At 41.7% G+C, this 17527-nt stretch overlaps 1 protein-coding gene across 1 annotated transcript; it reads right to left on the bottom strand.

Moving 5' to 3' along the window:
- Positions 1-3617: 3617 nt before the first annotated feature.
- LOC116265260 (uncharacterized) lies at positions 3618-4411 on the bottom strand. The gene is given in 5 exon segments (XM_031645814.1): positions 3618-3983; positions 3985-4005; positions 4085-4111; positions 4113-4165; positions 4276-4411. Coding segments are annotated over 5 exon segments (603 nt in total).
- Positions 4412-17527: the final 13116 nt, after the last annotated feature.

The following is a 17527-nucleotide window of genomic DNA, read 5'->3' as shown; positions in this document are numbered from 1 at the left end:
GAAATACCAAACATACCCAATTTAAAACTGATACGTATTTAGCAAATATTTCAAAACTTAGGTAGTGTTCAGATGACTAGAAAAAATGATTTTTCAGAAAGCTTGTTTTGTAAAAATGATTTTTTTTATGAATTTTGAAAAAATATCTTTCATATGTTTCGGTGGCTAGGTGAAAACTGAATTTTTGATGAATACCCTGAAGGGTAGTTTTTTCACAAACAGTGTTTTCAAAAAACTGATCTGGTTTTTCTGAAAACACTGTTTTCAAGCCATTCAAACAAGCCAAAAAAATATACATTTTGAACATTTTGCTTCTAGAGTGCCTTTTTAGTTGTATATCCAAACGCACCATTAGTCATGTTCTTTGAGATTTTCCCAACTGTAAATGCAAATTAAGAACATTGTTTTCTTTCTTACTCACATTTTGGTGGTTAGTGAGAGGTAAAGGTAAAGACTGTTTTGAAACCTGGGTGATCTTATGGTATTTCTTTCAATTTGAATACCATGTATTATTTGTAGTTCAAAGAAATAGCATTCATAGAAATCGAACAAAAAACATGTCGTCACCATGACACTCAGTCCGATCAACTATATCACACCCCTCAAGGCTTTTTTACACACGTTTTACTAAGCTCATTTGACAAATTAGATTTTGCCCGCTGTTGATCGCAAGACTTTATATTTGCATGGTTCCGGTTTGGATGGAAACAAATAGAAGGGAAATAAAGTCAAGAAAAGATAAATATGTGAGGAATTTGGATGGAAAAAAATGAAGACGGAAAAGGAAAACAATGTTATTTTGGATGAAATAGAATGAAATGAGAGGAAAGAAAGGAACAAACTGTTTATTTCCAATCCCTCTAAAAATTGAGAATTTGAAAAGGAACGGAATGGCTGTTTGTAAAGACGGCAATTGTGCATATTTTTACCAAGTTCATTTTGATAAGGTGATAGTGCATGGGAATCCTTTAATTCAATGCAGTATACTCAAAAGGAGACATGCATATACCAGAACCGTTCTACTTCACACATCACAGCCAAAACCATTTGCAAAATAAAATAAAGAAGAACAATAAAAGGAAAATATGATATGTTTAAGAAAAGGAAAACAAAAAATATCATTTTTCATTATTTTTAAATTTTCAATTCTCGAAATTTCCAAAGGAAAAAAAATTCTCATTGAAAATACAAAGAAAAATCTTGCCGATAATATATGACTCTAATTTTCTATAACATTACGGGACATCAAACCAAGGTTGTCCATCTTTTTGAATATCCGACGGTCCTTAAACATTAACAATTTTTATGTGAACAGTGTCTATAGTGGTGGAAAATGGAAGTGGGAGGAGAAACCGTCCCATGCTTTGATAATTCAGATACATATTGATGCAATGACTATTTGTAATACATGAACTATTGGACACTCGTTGAGAATTGTACGGTGATGATCCCGCCCAGACTTCAAGACCTGATGGGGTCAATGCCTAACGAGCTTTTGGCCCAGTAGATTCCCTATCCCCACCCTGAAAGCTATATTATATAAAGAAATTTACCAACTGCTATTGGGAGGTGGAAGTTGTATAACCAGGGCCATTAGCGGAAAAGCTGTTGCAGCAAGAGTAGTAAATTGTTAAAAAGCGCCTTCGGGTTTTTTTTTTTAAAACTAAAAGTGGCAATTGGAAATGTGATATCCTTGTGATTTGTATTGCATCATGCCTTTAAATGTCAGTAGTTTGACTGTTAACCTATGCATTTGGTTCTTGTGATGACATGATTGTGTGTCATATACATTTATATCATGCATAACTTGCGTTCTTTGCATCTACATGTAATTGGAATAACAAATAATGTCGGTAACCTATGAGTATATGAAAATATATTCATTTGTATCTCGACTTTATTTTTCAAGCAACCTTAGTACATCATAACTGTGAATGGGATCTGGCTAAGGAATATGAAGGTCAGTAGCCCACATATGCACAACTTTATAGTCTTAACTTGCTTACATACTCTAGTTAGTTCAAAGTATATTAGAACAATACACATGTCAGGAGATATATTCAGGGAAGTTATGGACTGGAATCAGAGATTTGATGGACATCCCAAACAGAGAGGAAAAGAGGAAGCAAACAAGGCTAGCTCATGAAAGAAAGCCTTGCAACTACACTATATATTGATATTGCAACTGCGCTAATAAGGGCACATCAGCTTTCTCTGTATGTGGATTTTGGAGTCGCACTGATCGACAGGAAGAGCTCAAATTAGTAGACGGTGATGCAAAAGCTTTCACAAAGACACTCTTTTGATTTGTATTTTGTTATATGTCATTTTTAGTATACTAACTGAATAGTAGAGCTCAGCTGGACTAAGTGAGGCAGTACTCTGAGCCATATCCGAGACCATTAGACCATTAGCATGAGTTCCCCTCTCACCAAAGCTTCCAAACTTGCCAAGAAGTGGCAGGGGCCTATTCCTACAGCTATCAACTCACTCAAACACTAAAGAGAGGTGGAGCAGGACATCAATAGACAAGAGACGAAGGAGCGAAAGCCACTCAGTTGCTTGCTCAATGGAGGAGAGCAGAAGGCACCTTGCCTAATCGGAGAAGGGGCGGAAACCACTCAAATCTTCTTTGTGAAATGGAAGAAGAAATGGGCGGGCAGCTGAGACTCTTTCCTGAAGAGAGCTCCAACCAATAGATGAGATTAGAAGGAGACATATCTTTCAGAACCAAGAACGGGATGTTCGCATTAGTAGAAGAGAAGGAGGAGAGCCCAGCTTTCCTTAACGAAGTCATCTATGTCACCAATGCACGCTTCAAAGAAAGCAAAGAGGGATGCTCGCTAGTAGCTTCCAGGGATTTCAGACCCTGGCAGGGTTCTTGTTGACAAAGAAGGAAAAGGGCATTTGAGGGTCTTCTCGTTTTCTCTCTCTTCTCCATGCGTGGGATCTCTCATGGCTGGCGGCTACCGTGCCTCTCTCTTCCAACCCCCGTACTGGCAGTGACTGGAAAACTCTTGCAAACTGACGACCTCCTCTATCTCTGCTTCTTTTTCTTGTCCATGTTCCCTTCTCTCCATGGCCGAACGTGTATAGGGAGCGGCTGTCGGCATCCTCTCTAGCGACTTCAATCCATGCAAATCCTGACTACCAACCTACGCAAATCCTAAGAAGCAACCTTACGGTGCATTCTCCTCAACCTCCAAGGAGTTTAGATGGTAAAGACCCACCCCTTATTTCAGTCACAATTAGTCCCCGTGACCCCAGGACATTGGCTTCTGCCAACAATGAACTATAAAGGATCGCATCTCGGGCATATTCTACATTATAGCGGGCAACTGATTCATCTTCCACTTCTGGGAGATCAGACAAAGCTCAATTAGTTTTTGGTAGACAAGGAATGAAGAACATAACCATATCTGCTTTTGCGCCATGACAATATCTGCTTTCTGACAAGGGAATAACAGACCATATCTGCTTTTGCGCCATGACAATATCACTCGAATTATGGGGACCTACACATATTAGTACAGTATACCGAGGTCCCTGGCCAGAACCACACGTGCAAGTTTCCCTGCATGTGACTCGTCTGTGCTTTCTGAGGCGCTGCCTATGACTCAGGGGAAGGGGGCATTCGAAACAGAACAAAAAAGTGTGAAGAGCATTGTCTGAGTGAGTAGGCATGGTGAACCTCTCCTTGTGATCGGGATGAGGTAGATGCCTCCTAGCCATGAGGCAGATCAAAGCAGAGTTTCCTTAGGTAGCCACCGACCTACAATTATCCTGACACTTTCGTGCTTGGTGGAAATAAAGCGAACAAGCTCGCTTGATGTCTTGTTCTCTGCCGCGGACTGGGATCGCTCGCTGGATAGGTCAGATTGGAGCAAAATTGTATGAAAACATATTACCCATCTTTGGGGGCAAGGGGTGGAACAACCTCTCGATCTACTTACTGCAGCTCAGGATGGGCGTTGTCTAGGCGATTCCCTGTTGCTCTGATCTCTCCTACGCCTAGGACGTTGTTGGGCCAAGAGCCATAGTGAGTTGCTGTTTCTGTTTGGTTGATTTTTCTCGTTGTTGATACCGGCAAGACCCAGTTAGATGCTGTCTACTGGCTGGTTGGTAGTGAGAGGACTCTGAGTACCCACATACCCGAAAGGGGGCGCTGGTGAAAAAACAAGAATTTGATTGTCTTCCTTGCTCTTCCTTAGCAGCAGGAAAGGAGTGATAATCTGCCTATGTTCAGGTAGATTTCCCCCAACGCAATCTACAAGCAGAAATTCCACGATTCCCTTGGTGGATCAGTCCGACGACTTAGTAGCAGTGCAGAATGGAGTTGTTCGTCCAGTGGATATGATCTATAGTTCAAGGGGGCAATACATAACAAAAGGTTCGAAGAAGAAATGTGCATCAAAGTATATAACCAACCAACCCTTATGTATAACCTATTCACATGAAGCGGCTGGATGCAATAGGGAAATTCACATTTGTGAGACCTGTTTCTAGATGCATAGGACAAATAGGGGAGTACGCCTACGAGCACGGAAGAACGTGGGTACCACTGACTATGCTTAGATTCTGAGCCCTATTGATGACTCCATCTCAATTACAAGAAGCGAAAGAACCCTTTCATAGTAGGCCTCCCTCCCACCTTGTGATCATAGGAGAAAAAGGGAAGGCATGGAGAGAACCACTGAGAACGGATATGCCAGGAAAAAAAAAGGCGGATGAAGGGCTATCGGCGAGGGAATTTCAAGGCGAGGGTAATCAGATCTAACCTTTCAAGCAAACAATGATGCTTTTTTGACTATCTCTTTCCTCTTCCCTCCAGAGACTCCCGTATTTCCTTCCCCCAATATCACGTTCTGATATTAGCAAAGCCCAAAACTCACAACTTTGAATGCACCGACGCTTTTCATTGCGTCTCACTCGCTTCACTTGACTCAATTACGCCACGTCATGCAATTCAAAGTTGCAAGTTCCCCTCCTTGAAAGTTGTGAGTGCTTTTTGGTTTGACTTTGGGAATTATTTCCTAGCGAGGGGAAGGGTTCATCATGCCCCCGACAGAAGTCAATACATTAGAAGCGGGTTTCCATCCCCAGTCGAATGACAAAAGTCCCTTTACCTAAAATGCCTTCTTTCTCACTCTTGGTTCTAGCTTCTTGGTCCTAGCCCCCTCCCTCCCCCTCTTTCCATCGAGCAAATGACCAGAGGAGAGTGCTCATTCCTCGCCGTAGGGCTACATACAAGTCCCTCAAGCCTGGAGCAGCTACTAGGGTGGGCTAGTTGTGCCTCAAGTCTTCGAGGGAGGAGCTATCAACCACTTAGCCATCTCTCCTAGAGACGATCTTCATTTTCTTGGCCTGAATCAGACTTGGCCATATGAGCTGATACTGTCACTATCTGTAGAAAGATTGTGGATCCGATCTCTATGTCTTGGATGATTTGTCACCAACGTGGTCAAAAGTGATAGTGATCAAACTGGAAGACCCCTAAAGTAGCAGTACGTTTGGGAGTTCCCGTCCTTCATTGCTGATTGCCGGCTCATTGAAGTTTGCGACCCAAAATTGTAGTTCCCATGGTCGAACCTACAACAAGGGGCCAATTATCTATGTTGCAAATTGGACTATTGGTTGGATGTTTCCTCAAATGGGTTCGAGCAAAGCTAAGAATCCTTCAACACTCCACCTCGAACCAAAATCCGTTCATCTTTGAGAGGGTGGGTGAAGCCCGTTCCCCATCCCATTCGTTGAGGTTATCAAAGATGTGGGACCTGCCACCTGCGCGATTCGTTGTAATGACTCATGGCTCCTGGAAGGTGGCTTTCTTAAAGGGAAGAAGTTCCATTTCTTCTACAAGGTTTCACAGAAGAGAACCTCGTGGAAAGAGGCATTCAACCATGCAACTGAAAAGGCTCTTTGTGAAAGATTCAACATTCAACACAAAGAAAGAGATTTGCACAAAGCCATAAACCATTGCTTCCATCATGGAAGAGAAAAAAAAGTCATTCATAGAACTAACGAAAAACAAGGCTCCTCCAATGGCCAGACAATCATAACTATATATCTCAGAAAGAGAAAGAGGCTTCTCTGACAAAGACACACCATCAGCCAAAGAAAGACCAGGATGCAGCTGCAACTAATGAAGACCATTTATGAAAACTTTAATGAAAAGAAAATGGTCTTATTGAAAGGAAGAGCAAGATTCCTCGCGTACCTCCTACCATTGTTAGGAGAGTAACCGAAAGCTAGAGCAAAGCTATGGAAAAGGCAGGTGTATGACCGTGGAAAAGCCTTTGAAACAATGGCATGGCCCAAAGAGCTCCCTAGACAACAAGATTCGTTGCTTGGGTCGTTGCCGAGAGACTATGGACCTCACCCGAGTCAACAATGTTGGGTGGGTGAGTTGAGCAATAAGAGTGGCAGAAGGATGGTCCAATCTACCCACAAAGATTGCGAAGAACGTGCTTGAGGGCAAGCTCGATCCAAGGAAGGTGGATTTTTGAGACGTGCCAAACTCAGACTCCGTCGAGAGCCATGCCAAGGGCAACGACCAAGGCTGTAGGCCGTGGTCAACCGAGCAATATAAAGTGCTTGGCTCAATGTTAAGTGAGGCGATCTTACTACCCAAGTGCTGAAGATTGCCGAAGGATGCTGCCAACATAGCTGAGATGCAGCCAACATAGTCGAGCTTGGCAAACGAGGGCCGAGGACACACAGCCAGCGATGCGGCTGAGGCTGACCACACGCGGCAAGCTAGGAGCACGCGGGATAACAAAGGCTTTGTTGATCTAAGTGAGGTTAACAAGGGAGACGGGCCGTTGAACCAAGAGGAGTTGCAGCTAATGAAGACTAAGGGTGAGCTGGATCTGAAGCCGAGGAGGAACTCGGCAAGACATCAAGGCGAGCAACACTTCAAAGGGCTCTTGGATGAAGACGTCAAGGATCTTATGGTGCAGCGGCTTAGGGCCAACCTAGGTGAGTTGGGCGTGAGCCCAGACCATTTCCAGCACACAAGGACGAGCATAGGCATCACCTAAGCAAGTGCAGGCCTAGTGCCCAAGTTATTTCTTGTAAATACTTAAGTATCGAGTCATTTGCATATGTATCGTTTTACTTGTTTGTTTTGCACCCCGGTTCAAGTCAATAGGGGACCGATGCACTTAGGAGGAGGTATTTAAGCTTATAAAAATGTGTAATGCTCATGCTTTTGATAATGAAGATTTGAAGTTTCTCTCTCCCCCTCTCTCGTGAGGAGATCTCTTTGCCGTAGGGCGTAGTGTCTTGAAAGCATTACACCGAAAACTCGATATTGTGCGAGTATGATTGTCGGAGATTCCAGAGAGGTAGCATCCGAGCCCTACCACCGAAGGGTTCGATAACGACTTCCCCAACCTACAATGCATTCTCTTTGACAACTGAAGAGTTTAGAGGCCAAGACAACAGCGGCAAGGTGCAACGGAGAGGAGTGACACCCGTGGTTCTGGTGATGGTTCTTGAAGGGGCACAATGACCATCGGCAAGTCTACAACTAGCAGTTAAGTATCCGATCTCCCCGAAATTTTCTGTTGTAGGCTTGGTTATAGCCAGCCGTGTTGATCTAATGTGCGAATCACCTTACAATCTCGGTGAAAACTGACCAAACGTGGTGTAGTTCAAGCCATTTCGACAAGGGTTGAAAGATCAAACCCGATCGAGCTAGTAGGAAAAGTACCTATGCATTCAACCATTTCAGTGGCGGTCTAACACCAGTTCTTGTCTAAACGATCTTGGGTTTGATACAGTCATCCCCGCCCACGATTTGATTGTCATTTCGCTTATTTGTTGGTGAGGAAACGAGGGCAACCAGGGAGAAGAAAGAGGACGACGATCGACTGTTATTCAGCCAAACCTAAGTGGCTGGAAACTGCGGCAGCCTGATCAAGGGGCGGAATCCGGTGAACGGTGGGCGTTTCAAGCGGGACCTATATCATCTTGGTCGCCCATTAGTTATGAGTAATCTGGCCAAGTTTGACCGGAAATAGAGCTGTATTAGTGGAGTTATGAGTGACAGACGGATTCCGGATGTGCACCGGTGTATTCAGGTAGAACCTAGTCGGAGCAGCCAAGTTGTCGTTTTGGGTGCATTTCTAGAATTGCCCCTAATTCGAAATGTTTCTATAATTTTGGGGGTTGATCTGGTCGTGTGATCCAAAGGAGGAAGGAGATTGGGACAATTGAAAAGGGAAGAGATCAACGAGAGATTCAAAAGAGCTTGGCACCAACTTGGTAACCTACTCCCTTTCGAGAATATCTCCAACGAAGGAGGAATGTGCTGCCACGTGGTGAGGCGAACTCCCTTGCGTCAAGTTAGGAAGATGCATCATGTGAGGGGTGGAAGTTGCCACATCCAGGCGAGGAGTTACAACCACCCTTGATAAATTTGGAAGGTGCCAAGACCACCCAAATCGGAAGGGAAATTGGTGGCGACAAAGTACGAAAGGTGGAAAAATGTTGGAAGGGATCTCGAAAGGGAAGGAGAAGGAATCAGCAGGTGGCTGCCAATGTGTAGAGGATCTTGCCTAAATCATTGGAGCCCTAAAAGGAAGGTGAACCATCTTACACCTTTCAGAGAGGGATCAGCCAACTCATGCAACAAATCTGGCAGGTTGACTCGAGGAGATCACGTGGGGATCTTGAACTGAATTTGGGAAAGAGAACTTACCACATACGTGGAGGAGGATCATGCCAACTAAGGAATGTGTTGCCCAACCCTAACCGCCAAGGTTAGAGAAACACTTGCCTTAGTCATTCTTTCCTAACTCGAATCAAGGGAAGTCAACATGGTCAAGGCCCTACAGAGGAGTCCAACGGGTGAAGGGTACGTGGAATACCAAGGACCAGCTAAGGCTGTCGGCATTCATCCTTGGTCTTTGCTAGAGGAGACCTCGGACGTGGCCCCGAGAGGTAAAATTTGTGCCACCCTATAGAAACAGGCATGGTGTTGTTGATTCTAAACCAGCCGACTAGGCTTATAACTAGCGGGGGGTTCTTCCAAAGCACGCTTGCTTAGGACACAACTCTGAGTTACTAGACCACATAAGTGATTCAGGCATGGTTTGGTACGACCTAGGCATGGTTTAGTAGGATGGTTTGTGGCTTGAATGCATGTATGTTGAGTGAGGAGTGATTGAATGTATCACATGTGATTTGTATTAAGCCTCATCAACCTGTAGTTCATTGTAGTAGGTTACAATCGGGAGGGCACCTTCCAAGTTTGGCACGAGCTTCCTAAATTCTTGGTTGCGTTTTGAGTAGTGGTTTGAGGTGAGCAGTTTCCTCCTTCAGTTTTGGCAAGGTGGACTACCTTTTGGGTACATGATCTCCACAAAATCCGCCAGGTAAAGATTTCCCTTTTGGACGCAATCCTAACTGCTCCAAGAGTTTCCCAACGTGGTGTTAGGATTTCCTCTAAAATCGGTGCAACACCCTCTCCTCCCTCACTGACTGAGCTGCTTTACTATACAAGTGTATGTTCTCTCATTCATGGAAAGTCAATGAAGAGATAGGAACGGAAAGACTAACCAGAGGGAAGGAAGGACTGACCAACCCTGGAGTGACCTTGACCTCGGAGCTCTTCCCTATCGTTCTGGGACAGAAGAGACCAGACTAACCGACCGACGGGAAGGAAAGAATGACCAACCAAGCCAAGAGTGACTGGTTTTGCTCGGGCTTCCCACCTGGGAACCCCTCGATGTCTTCCCACTGCTGGAATTCCTCTTTCTTTCTCACCACTGAGCTGACACTGTCCTACTTCGGTCGAGCTCAAAAGGAAAACCTTGACTCGAGTTGAGATAGATGAGACTACTCTCCCTCTCTGTCTGAACTCTTTGTCTTTTCGCATTGTTTTTCCTCTCTTCTTGCATATTTTATCTGCCATCCTCTCTATTCTTCCATTCGAACCAGAACTGACATATCTCTACCTCTACTATCACTATTCTACTCGTTCTTATCCACATGGAAAGTCATAGGTAGTAGATCACTATGGATCTTGATTCACACAAGTTAGTCTAGTTGTGAATCCACTACAAAGAAACGAGACAAAAGGGTCAATAGAGAGTGCAAGTCTTGTCTTGCTCCTGACCTCGCGAGACGAGCAGGAAAGTGTATCAGTGCCCGGTTCACCAGGTTCTACCTTTAGCAGGCCCAATCTACCTCAAAAGAAGAGTTTGATCCTGGCTCAGAATGAACGCTAGCTATATGCTTAACACATGCAAGTCGAACGTTGGGGAGCAAACCCGTAGTTCAGCATAGTAGACTTGAAGGTCAAGAGCAAGTGATGGAATGAGAACCCCAAAATGAGAAGCAGGTCATCGGTCTCAAAACCTAATGCTGGGACTGATCAATAGGAAGAGGAGTTTGAGTAGGGCTGGACAAGACAAAGTGAATGAAATCGTTATTCAAAAATTACCGAATACGAATGCACATCTAGGCCGTTGGGTAGCTGCTCACCATTTCAAAGTCTATCTAGTTGGTTCTAGAAATGGAATTGCTATTATCAATTCAGACAAGACACGCATTTGTTTACAAAACGCTTATTTTATAGGATCTCCCATTCGTCAAAAAGGTCGTTCCTTCTTTGTAATACCAGTTCATTATTCGATGAGATAATAGAACAAATGGTGACGAGAATCGGCTGTATCAATGATAATCAATGGAGGATCGGGGGGTTTTTGACCAATTGTTCAAGTCATTTGTTTCCAAAAAGGATTTGTTAGAGGAAGAAGAAGATCAATTTCAGGTCGAAGAGACCATTCAACCACCATCTTGTGAGTTGGTTTATGGATTGGATGAAGTCAGCCTCACTCCTTCCTTTAGTCGTGAGGCTGCAGGAACCAAAAAAACATTCCATACCGAAAACGAAACGCCATTGTCATCTTTCCACTGCGGTATTTTCACTATGCTTGTAGGGCAACCTGTAGCTATAATCTTCCAGAATCCTCATTGCTAGATTACATTATTTGCCTATCTATAATCTTCCAGAATCCTCATTGCTAGATTACATTATTTGCTTATCACAATCATGTCATGCACCAATTACATAGATAACCCTTATATTGTTCTCACAACATAAGTTGAGCCATATGCTAAATGCATAGACAAATCTCCCCATTATCATGTTTAATTCCATTTTGCACAGTCATTTAATAATTTAATTTGAGGTTTTCTTGAGGCATTACACATACACTTAGAATGTGCCTTCCCATGATAAATATAAGCATGAAAGTCATTTACAACGGCATGATGTAATTATTAAATGATTTTCACAAGAGAGATAATGTGTTCTACATCTAAACATATAAAAGAAAAATACGGTACTTATAAAAATCATAACCCTCCAAATCATGTGTAAACTGAAAACCATCTAGCCCTAAACACTCTAAGTGAGGTACGACAATAATTAACTTAACAACAATTGGTCTCTTCAAAGCTACTCTATGTAATTGGGATTAGGCCTAGTGGTATTTGGTATGAGTTTAGGTGGTGCATGAGTGCTTCCATCAAATAATCCCGTTAGATCATATGTAATGAGGTGGGAGTGAACTGACACTCCCAAAAAATATATAATTGACTATGTTGAGTTTAATGGACATGTTGAAGGCTATTAGGAGATTGCAAGATATTAGAACCATGTGTACCAGTTTGTTGTACACTTGACAAGTCGAATGTAAAGACATTGTTGTTGAAAGCAACACTTTAGAGGAAGATGATGCCAAAAACCTTATTGTCTGCCTAGAATGGCTCTAATACCATATCCAAAAAAAAAAAAAAAAAACTAGAGATGAGAAAAAAGTGGACAACACAATTAATGTGGTTTGGTCCTTGCCTACAACCATGAAAAGGGAATTTATTTTACTACTCTCTATCCTCTATACTCATATGGTTAAGTGTTTCCATACTTGTAAGTACTTTACATTCAACCATGCTGAAAATTGTTGATGATAGTTACAATCAGTTTTCCATCCCATGCAACAACAAGCACTTTCTTTTGGTGTTCTTTATTGCTATATTAGTGCTTTCCTTTCTTCCTCAACTTGTCTTTTTAACCATTGGTTTGTTGAGTTGCCTCTTCCTTTTTCTAACTACTAGTCTTTTATGCTAGAGACATGATAGAACAAGCTGAAAATGTGGTGGAATAGGCAACATGCACATCATGCATTGCTGCCTTATTCACAAGATTGACACCTGGAGTGACACCTGGTGCTTCAAGAAGACCTTTGCGACATCTAGGGTAGCTAAACTCATTCAATAGCACATGCCAGGTATTGATGTATAGAATAAGAATGATATGCAATATCATCATAACATATCTATCCTCACCATACTTTAATCCATAGTAGAGACAAGAATACATAAGTACAAAATGAAACCAAAACTTTAAACTATATTCCGCAAAAAACTTAATATGTATTTATTACATAATAGCAATATAAATGTAAATTACTACTAAACCAATACATCGTCTAGTGATGAAACACTAGTACAAGTAACATGTTCGTGAAAGACCTTGAGCATTACACCCTTAGTGAGCGGATCCACAATCGTGGAGTTTGTACTAATGTATTCTAAACACACCTAATGTCACACCTGACTTTTTACACTCAATTTTTGTTTCTTTCAATATAGTACATTGAGGTGTGATGGCACAACAATTGAAATAGAGCTTCGTATATTATAATAACAATGGGGCGAATAATTCAGTTATGCAACATAGTTTGTACAAAAATGACTTTCACGTGATTATCAAAGACTCTCATGATGAAAATGCCCTTAAAATAAAACATTAATGTTTAAGCAAAAGCAAGATATCAGTGAAACAAAAACACAATGCGTTCACACAACTATACACAAAATCTCTTCAGTAGAATGTGAGCTGAGCCATCTGATCAATCTACTGCTCCGGGTATGCCAAAACCTGAAAAAGGGAAACAACCAAAGATTGAACCTTCATAGTATGATAACAAACCATATAAAACTCTAACATCTAAGGTAAGGGCACATATATGAAAACCAAACATACAAAAGAAACATAATCAACTTAATATAATGCTGAATATGTGCATTCTCATAAACTGTCATTGTAATCCCATTCATATTCTATAATATGTAGGAATTACTCAATAGTCACAATCAATACACTTATTAATCATATTTGATTCCTTCACATTCATTTCATTCACAATGCATTTAATTGTCAGCTCCTATGGGTGAAAAACACTGAAACATACACGCCACATGCGACTTTTAGTTGGGAGACAACCCCGACAGTGGTCCAAAACAATACATATCCTTACACATTGCAGCGGTAAATCAATTCGCCAGAGAATGTGTAAGGATATTTTGTTTAATGCTCCAAGCACAACACACAATGATATCTTGGGGCATTGCATCGCCTGTGCTTTATGCTCTGAGTAGGTGAGACTAGTCGCGATGAATATATGTATCCCAAACATATTGCTATAACCCACTGATCTCAAATCAATTAATCTTTCTTAATTTATCTTTATAGAGTCACATTCACCTTATGATTGGCTAGCACATGAGGTTGGTTCACTTCAAGGGTGCAACAAGACCCCAAACTGCTTTCATAAGACGGTCACACATTCAATCGGTAACTAAATCAGGCGTTATGGATACTTCTACCTATTTAGTCTATTCAATGATCTCACTTCACAGTGACAATGCAAACAAAAATCTCATAACAATCATAACAATTAAACGTAACAATCACTCCATGCAAAAACTTAGATGAACCCTGTAGAGTAGTCATGATCCGAGGTTGGCTCGTAACTGTCCTAAGCAAATATCACATTATAACGCTTACTAATGCATAATGGGGGTCGATAAGGTACTCGACTCAATCCCTCGCCTAAGTGGTCATAAACAATTATAATTATAACATCCATATGTCATTCACGTAATCATTTAAAAGCAGTCAGTGTGCCTTACACATTTTATTCATTTGTCAAGAGACATGCCATATCACAAATTATTCAAACAAAAATACATTCATAGGATCCAATGATCTTAAAAGCCCATACTTGGGAAAAGCAACATACAATCCACATTTGGTCTCAGGTAGAGATTTTCCTAGAATTTTATCATACCTCTCACGTGCCTCCACAAATACCAAAATCACCTCGAGTGCTAGATCCTGTCACCCAAGATCTGCTTGATGTAGTTGGTCCACCTGCAAAAGCTTAAAACAATAAGTTTCTACAAACACACACACTGCATTCGTGGAATCTATTTATGTAGGAATTAGGATTATCAAGAAAAAGTTTGTCGACTCTAGAAAATGCCATGAGCTTCAATCTGCATGTAGGACATTTCTTTAAACTTTTCTTATTTAGAAGGTCGAGACAGACTAATCTAAACCCTAAGTCTCCCATTCAGCACATCAGTCACCCACTTAACGTCAAACATGGTGTACCCTCAATCCTATGATCACAGGCACACCATCATATTATAAACTTCATTTTACATCTCTCACTTGCTAGCCCAAGCAACAACGGGATCACACAATTGGGGTCACTAAGCATGAAGCTTCCCAAATACAATGGTACGTGCATCATCAATTAATTAGACACCTAATCTAAGAAGCTAATGCCCTATTGAGGCATCGGCATTTGTAATTATGCTTTCCCATTGGCATTCGAAGATGATGCAATACTATTTCACTAACAAGAGCGTAACATCAACCAAATCAACTATAAACGAGCATTTCATTGGTAGCCTATTGTAAGACCGAATCCTAACAGCTTATATATTTTGTCTTCCCCTCAATCCGAAATTTAACATGCAAATCAACATACTCTCCCACATGCATCATACTATCTGTTGCAGCGGAGAAGAAGAGAGTGAGAGAGAGAAGCTGCCGTGAGATTGAACCTTAAGAACCTTTCCTTACGATAACCCTCATCTCTCTTATAAAAGAGATTAGGGTAAAAAGGGATTTACAAAATAACTCAATGGAAAATAAGGAAAATATTAAAGAGATCTTATAACTCTTTAATATTACAAGGAACCTCCTAAAACATAAAACTTTTCTTGTTCAACACTCCCCCTCAAGCTGGAGCATACATATTAAACATGCTCAGCTTGTCACAACATCTAGAGAAATCACCAATAGGAAGAGCTTTGGTGAAGATATCTGCAGCTTGATCTTTTGAAGGAACATGAGCAGTGGCAATGGTTCCTGCTTGAACGAGATCTCAAATGTAATGGCAATCCACCTCAATATGTTTAGTTCTTTCATGAAAAACTGGATTGTTTGCAATGTGTGTGGCTGCTTGATTGTCACAATACATCTTCATGGGAAGTGTGATTGACACACTTAAGCTGGATAGCATGGATCTAGCCCACGTCATTTCTGCTGCTGTTTGAGCCATAGCTCTGTATTCAGATTCTGCACTAGATTTTGACACCACACCTTGTTTTTTGCTTCTCCACGATATGAGGTTTCCTCCCACAAATACACAAAATCCTGTGGTAGATTTTCTGTCCTCTACTGAGCCAGCATAATCAGCATCACTATAGGCTTCCACTTCCAGAGTCTTGCCTTTTGTGAACAAAAGGCCTTTGCCAGGAGAAGATTTCAGATATTTAACCACCATCAAAGCAGCATCTCAATGAACTTTCCTTGGTTTTTCCATAAATTGACTTAGTTTTCCCACTACAAAACTAATGTATGGTCTTGTCACGGTAACATAGAGAAGTTTTCCAATAAGGGATCTGTAAGATCTAGAATCCACTAATTCTGTTTGGTCATCATGAAGATGTATACGTGGATTCATAGGTAAATTTGCCGGTTTAGCTCCTAGCATCCCTGTGTCCTGCAATAAATCAAGAACATATTTCCGTTGAGAGAGAACAACACCCTCACCATTGCGAGCAACTTCTATTCCCAAGAAGTATCGTAGAGGACCTAGATCTTTCGTCACAAAGTGTTTTTGAAGAAACAACTTTGCATCAGAAATTTCTTGATCAGAATCACCTGTCAGGATAATATCATCAACATAAACCACGAGAACAGTTATACCTCGGGAAGCCTTCTTGATAAACAAGGAATGATCAAGAGGAGATCTCACAAAGCCACACTGTGAGACTACCTCGGAAAACTTGTGAAACCACGCACGAGGACTCTGTTTGAGTCCATAAATAGCTTTCTTCAGCTTGCACACTTTTCCACACTCCCCCTGTCGTTCAAATCCCGGTGGTTGTTGCATATAGACAGTCTCATCAAGATCACCATACAAAAAGGCGTTTTTGACATCCAGTTGATACATGTGCCAGTCATGGTGGACAGCCACAGAAATAATAAGACGAATGGTTCCCAACCGAGCAACTGGAGAGAAGGTCTCAAAGAAATCCACACTGTAGGTCTGCGTGTAGCCCTTAGCAACCAATCGAGCTTTGTATCGTTCCAAAGAACCATCAGAATTATACTTAACTGTGAATACCCACTTTGAGCCAACAATATCACATCGAGGAGGAGGATCAACAAGTTCCCAAGTGCCCCTCTGCACTAAGGCATCTATCTCATCTTGCATAGCCCGTCTCCATTGGGTGTCTAATAAGGCCTGCTGGTGACACGTAGGAACTGTATGAGCAGCCAAAGCATGAATGAATTGTTGCATATTTTTACTAACCCCATCAGTAGACACAAAATGAGATATAGGATGTAAAGTACATTGTCGTCTGCCTTTGCGAAGAGCAATAGGTAAGTCTTGACAAGGATCAGAATGAGTAGGGCTATGCGCTTCAGATGTACTTACCTCCTGAGAAACGGTTGGCAAAAGATTATGAGAAGGGTCCTGTCGACGTGTGTAGACCAGCGGTGGATCACGAAACTTGGACACAACAGACGAAGGAGATTCAACAGGGAACGACTCCAAAGGAATAGGAGGAATAGGTAGTGGGTCTGGAGACCATAGCATCTCAGTAGACATAGGAGTGAGGCTATAATAAGGTTGAGACTCAAAGAAAGTGACATCCGCACTGATATACTCTTTTTGGGTCAAGGGATCAAAGCATTTGTAGCCTTTATGGTTTCTGGAGTAGCCAATGAAAATGCATTTAATGGCTTGGGCTCCCAATTTGTCACGTGTGGGTCCAAGAATGTGAACAAAGCATGTGCAACCAAATACTTTGGGAGCCACTGGAAACAAAGATCTTTGTGGGTGCACAAGTTTAATGGGGATCTGGTTATCAATGGAGGATGAGGGTAAACGATTGGTTAAGTAGCAAGCAGTAAGAATAGCATCTCCCCAAAAATATGCAGGGAGATTAGTATGAAGCATAAGGGAACGAGCCACATTTAAAAGTTGACGATGTTTTCGCTCAACTATTCCATTTTGCTGGGAAGTATGGGGACATGTAAACTGAGGAGAAATGCCATTATCTGAGTAAAACTTCATTAAGGTAGATGCCTTAAACTCAAGAGCATTATCAGTGCGAATGTTTTTAACAAGAATACCAAACTGGG

Source organism: Nymphaea colorata, chromosome 12 (genome assembly GCF_008831285.2).
Source record: "Nymphaea colorata isolate Beijing-Zhang1983 chromosome 12, ASM883128v2, whole genome shotgun sequence".
Classification (NCBI taxonomy): Eukaryota; Viridiplantae; Streptophyta; class Magnoliopsida; order Nymphaeales; family Nymphaeaceae; genus Nymphaea; species Nymphaea colorata.
This window is presented reverse-complemented; position numbering and strand designations above follow the sequence as displayed.